The sequence below is a fragment of the Crassostrea angulata genome, chromosome 3, assembly GCF_025612915.1.
Source record: "Crassostrea angulata isolate pt1a10 chromosome 3, ASM2561291v2, whole genome shotgun sequence".
Lineage (NCBI taxonomy): Eukaryota > Metazoa > Mollusca > Bivalvia > Ostreida > Ostreidae > Magallana > Magallana angulata.
The window spans coordinates 18,368,796-18,383,397 of record NC_069113.1 but is presented as its reverse complement, the minus strand read 5'-3'; the positions used below and the strand labels follow the sequence as shown (position 1 = coordinate 18,383,397).

Genomic DNA, 14,602 nt, shown 5'->3' with positions numbered 1-14,602 from the left:
GTCGATCAATAGAAAAATTATAAAATTCATTTCTAAATTCATTTAAAATACATTAATTTATTTAATGAAATTATTAGTTTTTCATTTTTTTGTTTAAAGATACCGTGTTTGTGAAACTAGAAACATTTTATTGAAAAAGGACACAGTTTCAATTAACTCAACGAGTACTCTACTAAACCTTCGATTAATCGACTAGCGAAACGTGTTAATTTGACACCCCTACTAGTAAGTTATGTATTCATGTACAAACAGAGCCTGAAACCGTAATATCTATTATTTTAATCCAATATAAAGCAAATCATTTAGTTTTAAATAAAAAACAAGGAAGAAAATGTTAGGAATCGTAAATACGCTCGAACCAAGTATCTTTCAGGACGGAAGTGCTTTTAAAATCATTATCTAGTACATGGCTGTATGGTGATGTGCATCTTCCTCTACCGGAAAGAAACACAATGTAATAGATAGTATGCTTAAGTTTAATTTTCTGACCATTTATATAGATGGCAGTAGGATTTAGAGAATCACAAGAATTTTGGAGGGAGCAAGCGAAGTTCGAAGCTCGAGTTCGTGAGTACTATTTAAATATATTATCATATAATCAATCAAATATTTTTTTTTGCATTAGTATACTGTAAGCTGACCAACAACATCAAATGCATTCTGAGAACTAAGCTTCTTTACCAAGTATTGATGTTTATTAGATCATGAGTTGCGGAATCAACAAGGGAAAGGCCCCTACAATATCTTCATAATAGATACATCTTCTTTTATCGAGAAGGAAGGTTTTGCGCAGCTGAAGGAAGCGTTTACTGCTATAATTGATGGTAATGTATCATCTGAGGTTTTTTTTTAAACTGAATCTTACCTAGAAAATATTTCATTGAAATTCCAGGAACTGCTAGTATGCCTCATAAAATGTAAAGTACCTTATTACGGTCTGTTGTTTTACGATTCTGATATTTCATATGTCTATTAACACTTGTATCGAAACATCGTCTATATGCAGACAAATTCCGTGGTACATGTTAAAGACGAATATGCTGTATCAGAGTTTTATGATATATTTAAAAACTGAAAGGACATTATTGCCTGATGATATTTTCTTTTTAAGTGCATATTTTACTTAATATATTTGTCCCTGATTAATTCATAAAAACATTTTATTGTATCCTAACTGCTTTTTAGCGTTATAGACTTTCTTAAACAACAATCACCTGTTATTATATTCATAGACAAAATCAGTCACATTGTGATTATTTTTTGCAAATATTTAGAGTACTCTCAACATCCAGATATTGATGAGAATGTGGCAGTAATTGTATGTGGACGTCAAACTAAGTTTCTACGCTACTATTCCAACCAATACGAAGATATCAAACATTGTCTAGGTATTTTTTAAACCTGATAGCATTAGGGGTATAAACGAACAATATGTAAATAAGAAGGTAAGCTCTATTTTCTTTACATAAGCATTTATGTTAACTCCGTTTCTTTTGAGATTCTGTAAAATTAAAACAGTAAATTTATAACATGTCTACATGTAACAATTTCATTATTTACAGTTTACAGCAAAGTTTGTCTTCGATTTCAGACAATGTTGAGATTGGAGGACCATGTCCTTTAACGGCAGCATTTATATTATCTCAAGGTGGACTTGGAAATGGCACAAGTAAGACTGCTCTCAATACTTCTCTCATACCAAACCAAAAAAAATGATATGCTTTGAATTTCCATTTCAGAATAATTCTCACGTTTTGATTTGAATGCTAAGCTTTCTTAAACATGTTAAGTTTTACAAATTAATTCTCTTTGTAGATCTAGAATGTAAATTGGGGGATTTTTACGTTCGCCCAAGAATAATTCTCATTTCGGTCGGCAGACCAACTGATTTTTCAATCATAGATGTTGATTTGTGTCCTCAAATGGAAACCGACGAAGTATCGACACTATCAGTTGATTTTAATACAATACTGATAATTAATGTTCATTTTAAAATAAATACTATATCTAACTTTATAGTTTTGTAAACAGAAACAAAACGAATGGCAACTATATTGAATTCCATTCTTTCTTAAAAGGATAAGCATCGATTACTTCAACAAACACAAAACGTGGGGAGAATACATCCAATATTTTGTATTCCTGTCGGACAGAATCCTGATTTAGTACAGTCATTTACCTTTTTAATATAACTGAAATTGTGAGGTTAAACCAATATGTACGAAATATTAATAGCTGATATCTTTTATCTATTTTATTAGACAACATTGGATTTTCTAAGTGCCCAGTCACAAGGTGGAAAGATCGTGCATGTTAGCGAAGCAAGACAATTTGCTAAATACTCAAAAAATATGGTAACAAATTTGTTATAAGAATATCAAAATCTGTTGCTTTTATTCTGATTTAGTGGTATTTGATAGTTTGATAGAATATCATAAAAAATGCAATTTTAAAATAATTTAATATTTTTATCTATCACCTATACGAGGGTTGTCCAAACAGTTCGTGGACACATTTAATTTCATTCTAAATAACGACGCTATATTTAGGAAAGTATTAAAATATTTTAATATAGACTATAATAATGCATGTGTATAAAAATCAGAGCAATGTACATTCTTATAATGTAGTTATCACTACAAAAACATTGCCTGTACAGGCCGCACGGCCCAGTCTGACGGTTACACGACATTTTTATAACGTCGTACGTAGCACGTTGGTTTCTGTTACTTTTCAACGTAGTCACCTTTGCACTGCAAACACTTCTCACACCTTCTTAGCCATGAATCGAACATATCCGAATACCATTTACTGTCGATTTTAGATACAATGGTTCTAGTTGCATATTTAAGTTCATCAGAATCCTCAAATCTTACTCTTCTTAGCTGTGATTTGATGAAGGGAAAAATTGCAAAATCCATCGGAGCAAGATCCGGACTGTATGGCGGGTGTTCAAGAAGATCGAATCCTAGGAGTTCGATTTCCAGACACGTGGAAGATGCCGTATGTGCAGGTGCATTATCTTGGTGTAGGATGATATTTCCAAGGTCCACAGCCATGGCAGGGCGTTTTTTCTAAATTGCCTTAACTAAGTCGCGGCGTAACACCTGTAATAAATAAAACCAATGTTTCGTTTGGTACACTGTATGTGGCTTTAGAATATGTGAATTTAATCATATATAGTAATTAAATAAATAAAAATTAAGATTAGAATGTCAGGGTATTAAATTAATGAATTACGATATGCTAAATGTAGCGAAATGGATGTTTTTAAATCTGTAATTACAATTTAAATGTGATGGAATGGGTAGTTCTCTACCTTGGAGTAGTATGCAGCATTCACCGTCTGACCGGAGGATACAGCGTGGACCAAAATCATTCCGTGCCGATCAGCAATTTTGTTTACCCACGGATTTCGCAACCTTTGCCTTTTTCGGCGCTGGAGAACCCCGGTGTTTCCAAATGCTGGATTCTGTTTTTGTTTCTGGATCAAAATGATGCAGCCAAGTCTCGTCCGTAGTAATGATTCTGTCAAGTCACTTCTCTCCTCTTCTCTTGAAATTCTGTATGAATGCCTTACTTGTCTGCATTCGTCTTTTTTGTGCTTATCGGATAAAAGTCTGGGCACCCATCTTGCACAAACACGCCTCATACAGAAGTCTTCAGTGAGGACATTTAAAACCGAAGATTTGCTAACATCACTTATTGACGCGACTTCTCGTAACGTCAGACGTCTGTCTTTCATGACAATGTCAAGAATGCGGGATTTCGTTATATCGTCACAAATCAAAGGCCTTCCACTTCTTTCAGCGTCTTTTAAATCGCAAACTCCATTCGAAAATCGTTTGTGCCACTTGTAGACTAGTGATCTTGATATGTGTCGATGCCTTTTTGTGTTCTCCATCATTTGTTTCGTTTCGATAGGTGTTTTCCCCGATTCTACACAGAATTTAATGATGGCGCGCTGTTCCATGCGATCCACCGACGTCGCTTTTTCTGGCGTTTTCAAAGACATGTTCTTGCCGTAAACTCCTTGAAATATCCTCTGCTCAATTGAAAACGGCTTTAAATGACGTATGAAAATGACGTACAAAATTCTGACTACGTCACAGTTGAATATTTTGACGTTTTGACCTGTTTTTAATATACTGTTAATATTCAGATCTTAAATCTCAATCTCGAAGTTTAAACAATTTTGACACTGGACCGTTCGTGCTTTTTGCGACACTTTAATACAGTAAAATTTAAGTTTAATTTTCATGAAAACATTCAAAACCACTTTAATCTGATTTGGAATTTTATGACAAATATTTTGGTATACAATATGCATATATGAACCCGTTTACAAGGACAAAAACGCGATTGTCCGCGAACTTTTTGGACAGCCCTCGTATTTAAATATGAGTTTATAATATGAATATTCTTCATTAGAAACTGTTGATTATATTTTTTAATTATCCTACAAATCTGAGTTTTGAATAGATAGATAAGTTCACAGGACTTCAAGAAAACACGAATGTTACATACTAATGAATTACCTTTTTAACTAAAGATAACAGCTTCAAAGTTGTCGTTTACAATTGAGAATGATGGCAACGACAAAGAAAGAATTATGACGTCATTGGTGTGCAAGTTTCCGGACAGCGAGTTTTCGCAGATGGATCTGGTATTACCCATTTTGATCCTAAATTTATGATGTATTTATAAGAAAAAGAGATCCTAAAATTGTAATTTACTGTTAAAAGGGACTTGGACGCGATTTGAGATCAAAAAAATTTTTTTTATTATTTTATGTATAAACTGGTTCACTGGTGCATTTTAAATTATTGACCAAAATATTGAATGTTAAAGTTAGGTTACAAACGAGATACAGAGGTAAGAATTGATTGTTATGTAAACAAAGCTCTAGTCTTATAGTTGTTTACAAAAAATGAAATGTAAGAGAATTACCATTTCTTGGACAAAATGACACGTAAAAACAATTCAAACTAACTCAATATCTCATAAATACGATTATCAACAAAAGAAAGTTACATCTGATTGAAACTTTCGCCAATACATCACATATGTAAAAATGACAATATTCGAACAAAGAATTATGAACTCCGTATCTTGCCTATAATTTGATGTTTGACTTTCAAATTTTGACTTGATATTATAAACTTCTATATTTTTCAATGTAAAAATTGTAAAAGGAAAAATAAAATTTGAAAATTTTAAGTCAAAGTGTGTCTAAGCCCCTTTAATGACAAGGAAAACATGACCTATAGACTTCTTAGATAAATATATAAATTTCCTGAATGCAAAAACTTATGCTGACCACGAATCCAAAGCTTCCTTAAAATTCATTGAGGTTTCCGCATGGTTTCAACCTTCATTGCAAAACTACGTTTTATGTATTTCAATTGTAAATGGTTTCTTCCCCATTGAAACAACACAATTTCAAATAGTTCCACATTTCTTGTTCACAATACTGAAAATATTTCCTACAGCTAGGAAGTAATGATATTGAAATGTTTTGTATGGTAATTTCCTTTACCAAGGACTTTTATATAATAAATGGTTTATTATATTGCATAACAACAATTATACTACAGTATTTCATTAACATATTGTAGTTGTGTGCTTATACACCTCATTTTTTCTTTCATTTTCATTGAATGCATATCACCCCCATTAAAAAATATTACTTTTTAAAACAAAAATAGTATTTAGGTTGTAACACACAAACCCTACAAGATGTGTATGTACCAATCAAAGAAAAAGTGAGCAAGCTGACATGCACTATGCTTCAACATTACTTAACAGTATATATATATTAATTGACAGTGTATGTATTGTAAACACAAACAATAACCAAAAATGGGGGATATCTCCAGGAATCAAAATCATCATATCAAAAATTTCTGCACAAGGGGCTAACCTTATGTATGAAGCATTGTTTTTGATATTTTTTTACATGTTGTATATAATTTGTTTATATGATAAAGTTTACCGTCATTTTGGCATTAAATGACCAATTTTCGATTCAACAATGTTTTTAGTTCATCATTTTAAAATCAAACAAAGCAGAAACAGAGTGAAGAGTTGACAAAAATTATTTCTGCAGAAGGGGCTTACCTTTCTCTTATTAGGGCGGTTTTGCTATCATAGTAAATTAAAAGGTGGCATATTGTTTAGAACATCTTATGGTGTAATGTTATTTTTTCAAAGACATTCCCATTTTTATAATATAGGTTCAAATAATAAGCCACCCGGTTCCTTCCCTTTTAAACCCCGTATTGTGTAACATACGGATACATTTCGACAATACTGTCCAGATCAATTTCAATCAGATTTAAATATTTCATGCCAAACAGTTGAATCGTTTCTAAAAAAAAAAACGTGTGCCGAAAATCATTAAGAAAAAAACATCATGAAAAAAGAAACATACCAAAACAGTATTCCCTTGCAAATAGAAGAACCCAAAATGCAAGAAAATATACCAGTTTAAAGAGAATATCCCGTCAGTAAAGTGTAAATGATTCAACAAATAGGGAGGAATCCCTCTCCCATGCATTTACATTAATTCTCATATGAAATCCTTCGGGAAAATGGTTTCGAGAGAAAGGGATGTAGCAGATCTTGAATTATTTTTAATGTATAAAAGCTGTCATCTTTCCGTGATCAAGTTGGCGTGGTTTCGGCAATGATTCTTTAGCTTTTTGAATTTTATGTTTCTTAGTCAATCCATGCGTGAACATAACTTCAGTTATTATTATGGTGTTACAGAGTGTATAACTGCTATTCAACACATGATCAACCCAATGGATGTAGATTTCTTAACTTTTTTTCAGTTAATTAGGCATTGAATTATTATGGATAAATTTATTATTATTATTATTACTTTCAGGACGACATATTTGAGATATGCTCGAGGAAGCCTTTGTACTGTTCATATGCAGATTTATTAAAAGAAATTGAAGATGAACAGGAGCTTTATAAAGAAAGAGATCCCAATATGCCTCCTTTGGGTTCCAGAGTAAAACGAGGACGCGACTGGCAGTGGGGTGATCAGGATAAGTATGGTCCTGGTACAGTCATAGGACATTCTAAAAATGGTACACATTACAGTTTAAATGTTAAAATGATGATATCGCAAGGAACATTTTGCATTACTTTATCTAAAAATGTTAATAATTATTAGTAGGGATGCAACGTTTATTTTGTTTAACGATTTTGACTTAGTCGGAGAAGTACCGGTTTGTAAGCAAAAAGTACTAAAAAAAATGTTGGCAATTAATAATTAGGATTTCTTGATTACATGGCATTTAATGTTAATCTGTTTTTGTTTTTAGTACGTTATTGTTTTATATTTCACAATGAATAGAATAACCAATAAAATTCAAAGAAGAGACATTTTCAATTAAAATGTGCATACATTGTACATGTACAAAGTGTTAAATCGTATTAAACATTCTTAATGAAAATCCAAAACATGTATACAATAATTCGACTGATGCGTCGAAAGAATTTATGACTACATGTATACGTTACGAAATTTTGATTTTTCTAATGATTAGACAATGCCATTTACTAATTCAATCGTTATAGCTGGCTGGTTGCATATAGAATGGGACAGAAATCCAGGCAATTCATTCCACTACAGATACGGATCTAACAGTAGAGCAAAAGATATATATGATATAATGGTCTGCGATGAACCGAGAATTTTGGATAACCAATTAATTTCACTAGGCTGTCTTGTCACAAGAGGTATAAGATAAACTATTAATATTCTTGATATTTAAGGAGCAATTATATACTATCGATATTTGCTCTACATTTTTATTATTAAATGTAGGTCCTGATTGGAAGTATGGTGACCAAGATGGTGGTGCCGGGAATATTGGATCAGTTTTTCAAGTCGCCGAAAACGGAATGGTTCAGGTATGATATTCGTTCTTACTTGGATATCATGGTGTAAGCGTAAAAATAAATAGTCTTTCAATGTTTGCTATTACACTCTGTTAAGTGATAAACTGTAAGTGTTAAGACACTTTTCAAAAACCTCCCAATAAAAGATCAAATGCACTATATTAACAAAAAGCAGAATTCTTTAAATAGGATTGCAAATTAATATACATGTATATCCTTGTCTGTGACGATTAAAATTGAACTTTAACTATTGCATTACATTTGCCTTTAAATCTAATGCAAAAAATGTTTAGTTTTTGATATTTTGTTAAATGCTATAGAGGCTCAATGTGTGCAGAGAACATGTACACTCCATCAAGCAGCATTAATGAACTCAGTCAACAAACTTGAAACTGATATAAGAATTATATTATATGTAATTATGATCACTTTGGATATGTTTGTAATTGTCCAGGTCCGATGGCAACGCGGTCAAAAGCAGTATAGATTTGGATATGAAGGGAAAATGGATCTTGAACTATGGTGATATAATTTTGATATTGGTAGTCAATATGTGATTTTTATTGTCTTATCTGTATCTATGAACAGCAACATTTATTTGCAGATATGTATCCAAAACAGTCTTAAATTTTAATCCTAGTATATTTTATTAAGCAATAGAGATTAGAAAAATGAAATCAAACTTTGTACATGTCACATAAAAAATGCCATTCTTGTAATGATTTTCTTAAAAAAAGAGCAGCAAATTGCTTCGCGAATTTAGCCAAGTATGTGAATTTGCAAATAAAAGTGCTATTACACGATTCAACGAAAGATCGCTTTGTGCAATAACCACAACAGCAAAATAGTCGTCTGTAGAATGTTTCCTCTCTACAGACCATATTTTTTAAACTAGGAAGCTTCTAACTTACAAAATAATATCATATATATATATATATATATATATATATATATATATATATATATATATATATATATATATATATATATATATATATATATATATATATTAAGAATCCTCCCTCCAATATTTTTTTGTTGAACTGCTTCCAAAATTGTTGAACCCTTAAGCATGTTGTTAAAAACATGAAACCTTTTCACCATAGCTTTAATTCATATCAATTCATCAACCTGGTATTTTTTATAAGCTCACTTGAGCTGAAAGCTATTCTGTTCAAATTTTGTCTCTCGTCCGTCCGTCTGAAACTTTTCACATTTTCAACATCATCTCAAGAACCACTTGACCAATTTCAACCAAACTTGGCACAAAACATTCTTAGGCTAAGAGGATTCAAAGTTGTAAAAATTAAGGACTACACTCTTTTACAAAGGTAAATAATTAGGAAATAATGAAAATTTTCGAGAAATTTTCAAAAATCTTCTTATCAGGAACCATTTGGCCAGGAAAGCTGAAACTTGTATGGAAGCATCCGCAGGTAATGTAGATTCAAAGTTGTGAAAATCATGACCCCCAGGGGCAAGGTGGGCCCACATTGGATGGTCGAACTTTTACATAGGAGTATATAGAGTAAATTTTCAAAAAAAAATCTCAAAAACCTTTGGGAAAGGAAAACTGAAACTTACGTGGAAGTATACTTAGGTAGTGTATATTATAAGTTGTGTACTCATTACCCTCGGTGGTAGGGTGAGGCCACAATGGGTGGTCGAGTTTTTACATAGAAATATATAGAGTAAATCTTTAAAAATATTCTTCTCAAGAACCATTGAGCCAGGAAAGCTAAAACTTGTGTTAAAGCATCGTCATGTAGTGAAAATTCAAGTTTATTTAAATCATGATCACCGGGGGTAGGATGGGGTCACAACGGGGCTCTAATTTTTACATAGGAATATATTTAGAAATTATTTTAAATCTTTTTTCTAGAAAACATTTTCCTAGAAAAGCTGTAACTTTAGTGAGAGCAACTCTTGTTTGTTTGTTCAAATCGAAATCTTTAGGAGTCGGATGGGGCCATTCTGGGATCCAATTGTACAAAGGAAAACATTTTAATGTTTTGATTATAAACATAAGAATATACAAGAGGAAATACATTTTTATTTGTATAGTATCTACATGTATTGTACTACATTGTCCATATATTTTGTTGTCATATACGGCTTCCATATTGACTTCACAGATACAGTATAGTACCTCTACTTTCTTCAGAAGACTTACTCAATACAAATACTCTGTAACTGAACACTTTCTACCACCACCCCCACCCCCCCCCCCCAAAAAAAAAATCAATACAAAATAAAGAAATTTTAATATAAACCAATCATTACAATAGATAAGAAGTTAATTGTTTAAACACCATTTCACTTTTCTCCCTTCAGCTGATAATTAGTTCCAGTTACAGGGGTGTTAGCATGTCTTTTTTTCGGAGTATCATGATTGACTCAAGAGCAGATAACTGTCTGATTTATGGCTTCTTCAGTAATAATTAAACGTATTACTAATTGATTGTTAATAGAGATATAATAAGTACTATTTATATAATTCTGTTTGAAATATTCAATGTGTGTAACCAGGACCGGACATCAAATTTAACTGTCTTGTTATTTTGATATAAGATTATATATGCCTAAGTTTATGTATATAGAATTTTAGAATAAACTGACAATTGATTTTTACAAGGGAAATAGATTCACCAAAATTTTATCTGCCAACATTAATGATATATCTTGTGTACCTAATTCGCCAAACCTTTGTCCCACCAAAAAACATCTATAGTTAATAAAATATATACATGTAAATCCACTCTAATTTCATAATGTTGACCTAATTATCTCCATGTAGAATGATAAGTGTTATATTCCAAACAATAATTATATATTTACAATATAGCTAATTTTCCTTTTAATTGCAGTGATCCATTTTCAAAAGAAAGTGTCGATTTTCTTAAAGTTCAAATGCAAAAAGCTGCGTTAAATTATGCGAAAGAAAGTGAACCTGGAATTGGAAGAGGTAATCGTGCCAATGTTTACAAAAACAATTTGAACTCTAGTTCCTGTTTGATAATAGTGCAAAATGAGGTATAACATTGTCCATTTCCTGCAAGTTTGTTTTTATTCTTCTCTAGTTTTAAAAGATGTGTCTGGTTTTAACAATGATCATCATTTGGAATCCAAAAGGAAACCTGTATTATATGTAACAAAGGGGAAATACTTTAAAAATGACAAATTGGTTGAGCAACCTGCAGATATTGAGACAGATGGGCCCCAATCTCCGGGTACAAAAAACCAATGGTTCTGGAAGGATGAAAATGGGAAATGGAATGCATATTCAAGAGAAATGAATAACAGAGTGAACAAATACCACAAACGTGACCCCAAATCAACTGTTGTTGTCACGATACATGATCAGTTGTAAGTAGGAATATATGTTATTATACCCGCACTTTCTTTGGTGTTACCCTGTTCCGTCCGTCCGACCGTCTGTCACGTTCTACTTTTTCAAACTACCAGCAAACTAAACTCTTGAAGCTTGATTTGGGGTGTCATGTTGTTTAGTAAAAAGGTTTCAAAAGTTCTCTGGTAGTTCTTGGAGGCCAATTAATTGGTTAAAAATGACGTTTTTTATCAAAAAGCTTTTTCCTCGAACTCCTCTTATATTTTCAACAATAGACGAATCATATCTTGGAATATGTTTTGGTTTGTTTCGGAAATTTCAATTATGTCCTGAGGGTCATTTTTTGGCTGAAAAATGAGGTCTTTGTACATAAAATCAGGTTTCAAAAACGTTTATTTTTTTGGAAGTAGCCAAATGATCTTTTAGAATATGATTGGAGATGTCATTTGAAATGTGACTAGGTTTTAGAATTGTCTTTATTATTGGGATCGGTGGACAACAACAATTACGTTTTTCTTGAAAAAAGGAGTATGGTTCCCAGAACTCCTCTTACAACATTTGGAGTGGCTATTTCATCTCTTTGGATATGATTGGGGCTGTCCTATATATATGCAATCAGGTTTTAAAAATTGGAATCAAGGGAGTCAAAAGGTACCAGATAATTGACGTTTATCACTCCTAAAAAACTTAGATTCAAGAACAATAAAATGACATTCGTAACTTGGGATATGGTTGGGGCTGTTCTATAGATGTGCAATAAGGTTTTAAAAATAAAAATGTTATCAAGGGAATCAAAAAGTAGCATTAAAAATTCAAATTTATTATAATACATTATAAAATTGCAAAAAATATGCTCCGAACCCCCCTGGCAAATGCAAAAAAATGTCGCCCCCCCCCCCCCTCCTTCCCTGAAAAAAAATCTGGATCCGCCCATGTATCCCTCCTTTAACTGTAATTAAAATGATTTTTTTCTTAAAATTAAAACTTTGAATTTATTTTTCCTTATATTAAACAAAAAAACCTTAACATTTACACTCTTTTTAACTGTCGAATGATCATTAAAATCAAAATAGATTTTGGGGTCTTAAAAGTTTTACCGGTAAAAAATGTTTTTCTTTAGAAAAATCATATTACACTTTGCATAATTGACAATTGATCAATTGAGATATGATCAGAAGACTTAATCTTATTTTCTATCTGGGAATCAATAACTAATATTCAAATAAAACTAATAACAGTAAATGGTTAGATTAAATCCTCCACCACCCCACCCCAATCAAACGTCCAGTTCTAAAGATTCAGAGTCTTCTTACATGTACAGTAACAAATTTCATTTTTTAATGATATATTTCTCTAGATTCTCAATAAGATTTTGAAAAAAAAAAATTGATTATAAAGATAAACAAAATGTTTAAAAATAAAAAAAAATTGTCAAAAGCATGTATTGTAAAATTTTTAAATTCCTAAACGTCACCGTGAAAGAATTTTGATTAAAACGCACTTTTATTCACTTAAATATCGAAATGTGTCACGGTGATGTTGGCACACAGAAGCAAATCTAAAGCCGGCAATCACAGGGCGGTGGCTTAATTTATTTATATTTGTAATAACTATACAGACCATACTTTCTATGACATGAAATGTTAAGATTATTGATTACCTTAAAATTCACAAGCAAATGGTTCAACCCCGAATTGTACATAACGGACTGCTCATTATGGGATGGGATCTCATCTTTTATGAAAATTATAATTTTCAAATATTACCGGAAATTGCTTGTGGCCTTCATTTTAACTAAAACTGGTACACAACAGTGTTATTTAGGGGCAAACACTTAGTGCGGGTATTACTGTCTAATGAAAGCATTAAGTTTTTTCTGTTCTGTGCACTTAACAAAAACTTTTAAGAGTTGAACCTAAAAAGAGAATGATTTAAAAATTATGTAATGAAATATTTGAAATTTTACAACATTTTAAATGTCTTCTTAACAATAGCACAAATACATGTAAATTAAAACATTACTAATTCAAATCAATAACCCATGACGAAACCTCAAACTAAATAAGTGTTTTTATCGCGTGCTCTATATTACTGCCAACTTTATGCGATTTTTTTTGTTTTTGTTTTTCCTCAATGATCGTTCGGAAAACTTTGGGCATATTTAATTTGAGACTTTTTCTTAAAATTTTAATCAATATTGTTTCATGTTATTTGTGCTATTGTTGAGAACATTTCATATTTTTTTATATCATAGTTTTCAAATTATGATATATTCAGGATGAACAATTAGAAGTTCTTGTGAAGTGTATACAAAACCTATAAATAATTTTTCTTTTGTTTGTAAGGGCATAAGTAATTATGATAAATAACTAGGACAATATCAACCACGAGTAAATATTATCATGTGTTTCAGTTACAGAGTTGTGATGGCAAAGAACATACAGATTAACATAAAGACCAGAGAAGTGTTCGATGTAAAATTCGTGGAAACGTAGTTTTGTTTTTAGATTAGAGTGACAATATCTGATTGCGTGCTTCAATATATATTGATACTATTTGCATCAAAAGTCTTAAACTATTTTCGCAAAAAGTATTGGCCAGTGATTATTTGATAAATACATTACTTGTTTTTCAATGTTCTATTCAGTGTTATGAAAAACGGTGTTTCTAAACTAAGACTTTAGATACAATGGGAACACAGCGTACACAACCAAAATTTTGACTTGTTAAACATGTAAACGTTCCATTCTAATTTACATGTAATCGTTTAACAACATATACATAAATCATGAATATAATATTTGACTTCGTTTTAATTAGTTTTCTTTTAAATGCATGCATGAAGTTATGAAGGTCTCAAAATCCTGTCTTGTGCAGAAGAGTAGAGATTCGAGAATTAAATAATTATTTACTTCTTTTATTTTAGATAGATATATTTAAAGGTATATGTGGCGTATTTTGGAGTAAAATTTTTCACATAAAGTTGAGTAAAAATATACTTAATGCTTCTTATAATTAGACGTTTCACAAACTCTATGCCCATAAAACATGTTCTGTCTTTAGTTATTTGTCTCTAAACTTTGCTACACGTCTGATGAATATTAATGTGATCCGCCATTTGTTAGGCCACTGCGCATTAATGCGGGAAAACATAGCATAGAAAACACGATGGAAGAACAGTTTGTTTACAAATAAGAATCAAGTTTTTCATGTCTTAAATTAGATAATTCTGATATCATATCATACCCGAAGCATTATTATTCCGAAATTCATGAATGTAGAACGATATAAATTGTTAATTATGTGAAATAGAGATGAAACACGATTTTAGCATCA

The 14,602-nt window shown here is 31.4% G+C and overlaps 1 protein-coding gene across 1 annotated transcript; it reads left to right on the top strand.

Moving 5' to 3' along the window:
• Positions 1-342: 342 nt before the first annotated feature.
• Positions 343-14,044, top strand: LOC128176195 (uncharacterized). Its single transcript, XM_052842339.1, has 15 exons — positions 343-567; positions 702-824; positions 1,275-1,388; positions 1,592-1,669; positions 1,816-1,937; positions 2,079-2,165; positions 2,262-2,354; positions 4,553-4,666; positions 6,893-7,100; positions 7,594-7,755; positions 7,844-7,929; positions 8,372-8,439; positions 10,785-10,882; positions 10,998-11,283; positions 13,680-14,044. Exons 1-15 carry the CDS (start codon positions 501-503, stop codon positions 13,759-13,761), a joined length of 1,788 nt encoding a protein of 595 aa, XP_052698299.1. The 5' UTR covers positions 343-500; the 3' UTR covers positions 13,762-14,044.
• The last annotated feature ends 558 nt before the right edge of the window (positions 14,045-14,602 follow it).